The 9,229-nt window shown below is 39.5% G+C and overlaps 1 protein-coding gene across 1 annotated transcript; it reads left to right on the top strand.

Annotated features, from left to right (window-relative positions):
• The first annotated feature begins 1,739 nt into the window (after positions 1–1,739).
• Positions 1,740–8,658, top strand: LOC116547042 (nebulin-like). The gene is made up of 9 exons (XM_032273125.1): positions 1,740–1,975; positions 2,331–2,435; positions 5,149–5,253; positions 5,360–5,671; positions 6,410–6,514; positions 7,067–7,165; positions 7,361–7,462; positions 7,600–7,707; positions 8,302–8,658. Exons 1-9 carry the CDS (start codon positions 1,817–1,819, stop codon positions 8,641–8,643), a joined length of 1,437 nt encoding a protein of 478 aa, XP_032129016.1. The 5' UTR covers positions 1,740–1,816; the 3' UTR covers positions 8,644–8,658.
• Positions 8,659–9,229: the final 571 nt, after the last annotated feature.

Genomic DNA, 9,229 nt, shown 5'->3' on the forward strand with positions numbered 1-9,229 from the left:
TAGCAAGACCCTGTTTCTAAATATTAAAAATAAAAAATTAACCATCACACTGCTGTTTAAAATATAACAATTTTATCTCCTTAACCACTATGCCTATATTTGAGGAAGCATGTTTAGATAACTAAGAATGTGGAAATCACAATTCAAAGAGGAGTGCTATCTTAGAAAAAGAAAACTCAGTTAAGACCAAAATTGTGAAACTAGTGATCAAATTCTTAATCATCCTTTAAAAAAATGCTTATTGAACACACTTTGTGCCCGGCATGTGCTAAGCACTAAAGATACAATGGTGAGTAAAGAAGAAGAAAAAATATAACTTAGGGCTGAGCGTGGTGACTCACACTTGTAATCTCAGCACTTTGGGAGCTGAGGTGGGTGGATCACAAGGTCTGGAGTTCAAGACCAACCTGGCTAACATGGTGAAACCCAGTCTCTACTAAAAATACAATAATTAGCCAGGCGTGGTGGCGTGTGCCTGTAATTCCAGCTACTCAGGAGGCTGAGGCAGGAGAATCGCTTGAACCCGGGAGGTGGAGGATGCAGTGAACTGAGACTGCACCACTGCACTCCAGCCTGGGAGACAGAGTGAGACTCTGTAGGAAAAAAAAAAAAAAAAAAACATGACACAGCTCCTGACTTTAGGGGGTTCACATTGATAACCAAGACCTAGATGTTCATTAAAGAATAAAAATGGAATGACTGAGAGTGATCCATGGTGCTACGAAGAGAGATCAAGAAAGTTCTTCTGAGAAGGCACCAATTTCACAGAGATATGAAAAAAGAATTAGGAGTTGGGTCAGTTAGGAGGACATGGGACTTTCCTTCAGGGTGACCAACATATGCAAAGAGGGCTGATAAGATTATAAATTGAAAGATAGGCTGTGTGATCAGGACACACAGGGCCATTGGAAGTGCAGATGACATAAGGCCGGAAGAATAGGTGGGGACTGCTGCCAGACCATTTATCCCCTTCTAGTCTGTGTCAGGGATTTTGATCTTTATCCCATGACCAATGGGAAGCCATAGAATAGGGGGAATGTTGTGACAGCTGATTTGAATTCTGAATTTTGAAAAGATCATTCTTGCTGCTGTGTGGAAAACTTACTAGAAAGCCCATTGTTATTGCTTTAAAGTCCACTTTGGTGATGGTGTGATGATTGCCTAAATATTATTCAAAAGTCTTCCATGCATTCCCTCAAATGGAGAGCTGCTTCTGCGTCACCTTGCCTTTTACAATGCACATGGGCACTTCCACACAGACCCTTGCCACAGAAAACCAAGCAAAATAAAATGCCTTTGTGCATTTAAAGTATTATGTTTGTAAGGCTAGTGCTCTGTTTTAATTATTGTTTGTGGAAGATAAAATATAAGAGTGTGGGCATGATGGCTCATGCCTGTAATCCCAGCACTTTGGGAGGCTGAGGTGGGCAGATTACCTGAGGTCAGGGGTTTGAGACCAGCCTGGCTAACATGGCAAAACCCTATCTCCACTTAAAAAAAAATACAAAAATTAGCTGGGCATGGTGGCACATGCCTGTAGTCCCAGCCACTGAGGAGGCTAAGGCAGGAGAATCTCTTGAACTCAGGAGGCGGAGGTTGCAGTGAGCTGACATCAAGCCACTGCACTCCAGCCTGGGTGACATAATGAGACTCTGTCTCAAAAAAGAAAAAAAATTATGTATATATGTATATCATAAAAACCTTACTCATTTTAACACACACATATACAACAAAACACAAACCCTGCGTCTACCTGTGTTTTCTTTTTCAGGCCCTCTACAAGGCTGACTTGGAGTGGTTGCGTGGCATTGGCTGGATGCCCCAAGGTTCTCCTGAAGTACTGAGAGTCAAAAATGCCCAGGAGATCCTTTGTGACAGTGTCTATCGGACGCCTGTGGTGAACCTTAAGTACACAAGCATTGTTGACACTCCTGAAGTGGTCCTCGCTAAAGCTAATGCTGAAAATATTAGTATAGTAAGTCAGTTTTTTTCTCTATTAAAATTGAATTCATGCTATAAATAAATGAGAAATGATAAACCTAGTAATCTATTATAGAAGAATAATAATGTTGTTAATAACATAAATTTTATTAATACTGATAGTATTGTCTTGGTTTGCTTATTAATTTTAAGTAAAAACTCAAAGTGTTAATAAAAGGGAATAATAGCTCTTACACCAAATCCGAGTAACTTATGTGAAAAGATTCCAGACATCTTTGCCCTAATATGAAAAGATTTTGGATCAGATCCGAAAGAAAATTTAAAAGTTGTGTACCGGGACTAGTGACATGAAAATTGTGAAGTAATTTTATTGTTATTTCTTTCCATAGCCAAAGTACAGAGAGCTTTGGGACAAGGATAAAACTTCAATCCACATAATGCCAGATACTCCTGAAATTAATCTCGCTAGAGCAAATGCTCTTAATGTGAGCAGTGTAAGTACCACAACAGACTCTCTTTCATTTGGAAAGTTACCCAGTCTGTGCTATACTATGACCATGGAACTCTGGATCACCAAGGGAGGGAAGATGGACTTGGTGGGATGGGGAAGACTCCTTGCAGTCAGCCCTTGACTAGGAGTGAGGCAAGGAGGAGATCCGTGGTGATTAACTGGGCAAGGCCAATTACTGGTGAGTCAATATCTCCATGACGAAGGTCTCCTGAGTTGTCTTTTTTTGAATAAGAGGACAAGAAGGTGAAAGAGGAATGAAGACATGCACAAACAAGAAAGGAGAATTAATGATAGACTCAGATAAACTCAAAATAATTATGAGAATTCTTTGCAAAAATATATGAATTAATTTTAAAATGTGGATCTATGGAGGTTTTCTAGAAAATTATAAGTGACAAAAATCGACCCAAGGAAACAAACCAAAAAACATATTGCAAGAAATTAAGAGGTTTCTTAATTGAGAAATTACGGAGAACATTTAAACACTTTTCTTCATACTTTCAAATGTCAGTGTCCCCTTGATGTTTTCAAAACTTCAATAAATAAATAAATTACCAGGAGCCTAGTGAAAGAAGAAAATCCATTGAAATTACCAAAACTTTACAAAGATAGAGCCACAAATTAAAAACTATAGACCGGCTGGGCATGGTGGCTCATGCCTATAATCTCAGCACTTCAAGAGGCCAAGGCCAGAGGATTGCTTGAGCCCAGGAGTTCAATACCAGCCTGGGCAACATGGGCAGACCCCATCTCTGCAAGAAAATAAAAAATAAATAAATTAGTTGGGCACAGTGACATGCACCTGTGGTCCCAGCTAGTTGGGGGCCTGAGGTGGGAAGATCACTTGAGCCCAGGAGGTAGAGGCTGCAGTGGGCCATAATCATGACACTGCATTCCAGCCTGGGTGACACAGCAAGACCCTGTCTCAAATAAATAAATAAATAAAATTTAAATTGTAGACCAGTAATTATGGGGGGTATCTTAAATAAAATATTAACAAATCAAATTCAGCATTACATTCAAATGATATGATAAAGTCAACTGGGGTTCATGCAGGAATGCCAAGAGGGCCCCATATTCAGAGACCTAATAGTGCCATAGAACGAGCAGGAAAAGCTCATTTTATTAAATTTAAATGGCATCTGACAAAATCCAATACCCACTCTTACTTTTTTAAATAAAATTTCAGTTAAGGAAGAATAAATAGTTTCTTGACATGACTGAAAAATAAACCTCAAATCAAACGCCCACTCAGTGAGCAAACTCTCATTCATATCAGGATTAAAACAAGGATGCCCCTAATGTCATCATTATTTAACATTTCCTGAAAGTTTTGGCCAAGTGAGTAAGCCTCTCATTGATGCTAATATAATTATTTAAGAGTAAGAACAGAAGATAAATATTGGAAAGAAAGAGGCCAAATTATCATTATTTGCAGAAGAAATCATTTAAGCCTTAAAATGGCAAGAGAATCAGCTGGGAAAAAAAAAAAAAGCCTTTTAGTACAAGTAGTTACATGGCTGGCTACACAATTCAAGAAAGTTCAAGGAAGATGCCATCTTCCTGGATCACAGAGGTTGCTTGTGTGTAGAATAGTGTGAACTCAGAAGGAGGATACCACCTTAGTGCAATTTGCCAAGGCTTGGAACTTTGCATTCTTTCAAAAGAATAAAAAGTCTTTCTGAGAGAAGGAGGCTACCAGCAAAGATTCCTCACCATGTGCCAAACAGCTCTATAAATTCTACTGTAATGAGCCACTTGGGGACCAATTTTTTCCAATGTTTAAGAAGAAAATACAATTTTAAGGCACTGATATATTTTCTCTTTTGGACCAGATCTTAATATCATGGTGCAGTGCATTCTTGTCAAGAGGCTGGATCAAGGGTTAGTCAGTTCTTCATGGCAGCATAGACTCCTCTTCCCACTCAATCCATAGGCATCTGTGGCAGGAGAAATCTGGAAAGTCTCATATGCTCCCTTGCATGATAAATTTCTCAGCTGAAAACACCAGAACCCTACCAGTGATATTATATGAGCAAGACCAATATTCAAAACTATGCTAAAAGTAAAATTATTAACTTTATTTAGATATTAATGAGAATGACTTCCATTTTGGAAGAAATCAAACAACCCATGTGAATGCTAACCAAACTGTAAAGACATTTTCTTTACACGTGTATCACCATTACTGCAATCTTGATTAAATCCACAATTTAAAACTGCTGCCATGATTTAGAAAGCACAATGTCAGCAGAATATTTGTTTTTGATTTTATGGGTAACAAAGCAAATTCATGATAAAATAACTGATTTAATCTTCACACCCACTATATGAGTCAGATATTGTTATTTTGTTTTTATCAGATCGTAAATAGAGATTTTTAAAAGTTAAGAAATTTTCCCATGTTCTCAAAGTTATTAGTAGCTGAAAAAAATTGGGTCTTAGGCCCAGCATTATTTGTTGTTGTTAGTTAATATATATATATACGTATGTATATAATGGCTGGGCATGGTGGCTCATGCGTATAATCCCAGCACTTTGGGAGTCCAGGGAGGGTGAATCACTTGAGACCAGAAGTTCAAGAGTCAAGTCCTTTGGCTTCAAAACTGTGCCCCTGTGATATTAATTTCACTTGAGCCATTGAAGGTATTGGTAAATTTGAATCTAGGATGATACCTTATTTTTCTCCTTTTCAGAAACTTTACCGTGAGGGCTGGGATGAAGTGAAGGCAGGCTGTGATGTCCGGCTGGATGCCATCCCCATCCAGGCTGCCAAGGCCTCCAGGGAGATTGCCAGTGACGTGAGTGGCCTTTTTTAACTTCTCAATTTTTTTTTTTTTTAGCCATTGCCCTAGGTATATCAAAAGGACATGCTGTGACCCATCTGCTTTATTTTTGCATCTCCAGTATAAATATAAGCTTGACCATGAGAAGCAGAAGGGACACTATGTGGGCACCCTCACAGCCAGGGATGACAACAAGATCCGCTGGGCCCTCATAGCTGACAAGCTCCAGAATGAACGAGAGTACCGGCTGGACTGGGCCAAATGGAAGGCCAAGATCCAAAGCCCTGCAGACATGCTTTCCATCCTGCACTCGAAAAATTCCCAGGCTCTGGTCAGTGATGTGGATTACCGCAATTACCTGCACCAGTGGACCTGCATGCCCGACCAGAATGATGTGATTCAGGCCAAGAAGGCCTACGAGCTGCAGAGCGACGTGAGTGGGCTGCATCTGGGGATAAATGAACTCTTTTCTCATTTGGCCATGACTCCCAGAGTATTTATGACACTAAACCCTCTGTCATCATTTTACAACTTTGTATCACCAAGAATTTAGTATTAGTGAGATCTTATAGTATGGTGCCAAAATCATCAAATTCAAGAAGGACCTAGACTTTATATCAGGAAAGTAACGGTAGTGTGAATACAGGTCTTAATTGTATCAGTTAAAGAAAACTGTGAAAATATTCTTTCTGTAGAATTTAGATAGTAATAGAGGCTTATAGCCAGTAAAATATTAGCAGCCCACGGACAGTCCATGGACAGGTTGTAGGCACAAGCATGCTTTTTTAATTGATACGTTTGAAATACATGCCTCTCAGGTTCAAGTGATTAAGTTGCCAAGTTTTTAAAATCCAAAAACTTTTGTGTACAAAATGTACATTTGGTACATTTCTCTTGAAAATTCAGACGACTCAGCTCTGAATTATCCTTTAGTAACAATAACCAGAACGGAATTGAGGATAACCCCCTTTAAATAAAAATATATGCGCTAGTTTGTCACACTGCCTGGCCACCTAGTTAATTTTCTTACATTACCTGTGTGGCTGCTTGAGTATGTCCTCCTTGGCTTATACAGCATTTACATTGTATTTTTCTTCATCAGACCAATGGGTAGGCTAACTAGGACCACATGACCAGGGTTGCTGAATTCATTCTGGCCTTGTTTTCACAGAATGTTTACAAGGCTGACTTGGAGTGGTTGCGTGGAATTGGGTGGTTGCCAAACGACTCTGTGTCCGTCAATCACGCCAAACATGCTGCAGACATCTTCAGTGAGGTATTCCAAGATTTTACCCTGACATTCAGTACACTTCCCAAGAAAGTGACAAAATACACAAACTAAAACGTAGTCATCTAATGTCAGCAATTTTAACCATTTCTATTGCTGTAATTTAAACCAGACATATATGTTTTTGAAAATGTACTGTCCCTATGACATTGTGGGACCACATCCATAATATAATATCCAGCATACTCACCAATACTTGGGATTGTATAAATGGAAAAATCCCTTTGTGAGCAATAGCAATATACTTGGGAAAAGACTGTTCCATTGGAAAAATGTATATTATGATACACATAATTATACATTATATAACTTTGAGAACTAAGCAAACTTCCTACTTTAAAATCTGTGGGAGGCTTAAGAAGCCAACACGTTTGTTTAAAAAATAAAATGCTAAAAAGAAAGCCAGATTCCCAAGAAGATGCCATTCAAATGTGGCACTGTATGTTTCTGGTAGAGAAAGACCCTAAATTTAGTGTGTGTTTCTCAGCTCACACACATCCAGGAATTACAACTATCTAAAAGATGCTTTCTTTCCCGTAGAAAAAATATCGTACCAAAATAGAAACTCTCAACTTTACTCCTGTGGATGACAGAGTTGATTATGTGACAGCAAAACAAAGTGGCGAGATCCTCGATGATGTAAGAATATTGCTGTTTGAAAATCTCACAATGATGCTTCCAAAGCTTTTCCATCTACTTACACTCAGCATGCGATCTTCTGAAATACGGATTTTAATCAATGACGTGATGTATGCTAACGATTGCTTGGACAACACAATGTTTTCTTACCAGCAAGTAACTTGCCCCCTTGCCTCTCATTTTTTTTTTTTTTAGATTAAATACCGAAAAGACTGGAATGCCACCAAATCAAAGTACACTCTCACAGAAACCCCCCTGCTGCACACGGCCCAGGAGGCTGCTAGGATACTGGATCAGGTATGGGTTTCACCCGGACGCCTAGTATTTGTGTAGGAGTGGAGGGCCTTAATAGAACTGTAGGATAATTATGCACACAACGTACCCCTCCCTTCTGACTTCTCATTTTAACCCTTTGTTGTCGCTCTGTCTTTCAGCATCTCTACAAGGAAGGCTGGGAGAGACAAAAAGCCACAGGTTACATTTTGCCTCCAGATGCTGTGCCATTCGTTCACGCCCATCACTCTGGTGACGTTCAGAGTGAGGTAATTTATCCTGATGGGAGTGCATTTTGCAAAAGTGGGACCTTGTTCACAGGGATTCTAGTTATGCTGAAGGCAGAGATAGTACCTTACAGGTGTCCAGTTTCAGTGTGGCAGAGCTGGCCAGGCTTGGTGATGGTTGGGGGACCTGCTCCTTACTGGTCCTTCTTCCATGAGCTTTAGGCTTTCTTCTTTCTTTACCCCTGCTTGGCTTCTTTAAAAGCAATTGTTCAGATTCTTCACTTTTTCTTATATTCTCTGCCTTCCCTAAAATCTTTAGGCCTTTGAATAAAAATCAACAATCAGAGAACAAGTGTATTTTTTTTCTATTTTTATTTATTTTTAAAAATTTATTTTTATTATTTTTAGGACTATCTCAATCTCAGCAAAATATTTTTCTATTTTTAAATAGCTGTGTCTTCACATGGATTTATTTGCTTTCTATTATTTGTTCTCAGGGTGGGGGGTGGGTGTCAAACAAAAAGCTTGGCGAGGGAGGGGGACGGAATTTGCTGATATCCCTGAGTAGATGGTCAAGCCCCCTCTGCCTTGTGTGCTTGTCAAAACTGATGGAATTTATATTGCTCTTCTCACCAGCTGAAATACAAAGCTGAGCACGTGAAGCAAAAAGGTCATTATGTTGGCGTCCCAACAATGAGAGATGATCCTAAGCTGGTTTGGTTTGAGCATGCAGGCCAGATTCAGAATGAGAGACTATACAAAGAGGACTATCACAAAACAAAGGCCAAAATCAATATACCTGCTGACATGGTGTCAGTCTTGGCTGCCAAGGAGGGGCAGAGCCTTGTCAGTGATATTGATTACCGTAATTACTTGCACCAATGGACGTGTCATCCTGACCAGAACGATGTTATTCAGGCAAGAAAGGCCTATGACCTACAGAGCGATGTAAGTGATTTTAGTTTCTTCATTATCTAGAAGTGCATGGTACATTCTAAGAATGATGAGCAACATCCCAGATCCACCAGTGCTTGAAATTTGAAGCCACAGATATTTAATTTATTCCTGAAGGGAATCGAGGCTGGATATGAAATAGAGAAAGATCAGGAGCAGTGACGGATTGATAGATTTGCCCACTGACTGCATTTCTGAATAACTTTCAATCAACTTTTTTTTAATCTGCTTTTGTACCATTTTGGCCATCAGCAACTCCTCACTTACATTCACATGGAAAAGTGTCAGCTGATTGAAAATAATAATTTACTTGAGTGGGAACCGAGAATGAGTTGAGGTTTTAACAATATTGGATGATAGCACAGTCAAAGACCTAAACATGCCCTATTCCTGCTTTGCTACGCATCTCATTCCTCAAGGCATTTATGAAGTTGTCCCCAAAGCAAAAGAGAAAATACTGATTAAGCTGCATGAGGACCCAGTATGCCTCATGCAGAGCTTTGGTAAAGCTAGGGTAGAGAATATGACATAAGCCACCTCCCACTGAAGCCTGAATCGAGATCGTGCTTGATTCAGGCCACCAGCCTTCTGTTTGTGTGGCACAGCAACT

This window comes from Sapajus apella, unplaced genomic scaffold, assembly GCF_009761245.1.
Source record: "Sapajus apella isolate SASKATOON/1434 unplaced genomic scaffold, GSC_monkey_1.0 scaffold1937, whole genome shotgun sequence".
Classification (NCBI taxonomy): domain Eukaryota; kingdom Metazoa; phylum Chordata; class Mammalia; order Primates; family Cebidae; genus Sapajus; species Sapajus apella.

Coding starts and splice junctions, on each gene's coding strand:
- LOC116547042 (XM_032273125.1), top strand. CDS start 1,817: ATGCCCCAAGGTTCTCCTGAAGTACTGAGAGTCAAAAATGCCCAGGAG. Junction 1,976..2,330: donor ATGCTGAAAATATTAGTATA/GTAAGTCAGTTT, acceptor TTCTTTCCATAG/CCAAAGTACAGAGAGCTTTG. Junction 5,672..6,409: donor CCTACGAGCTGCAGAGCGAC/GTGAGTGGGCTG, acceptor TTGTTTTCACAG/AATGTTTACAAGGCTGACTT.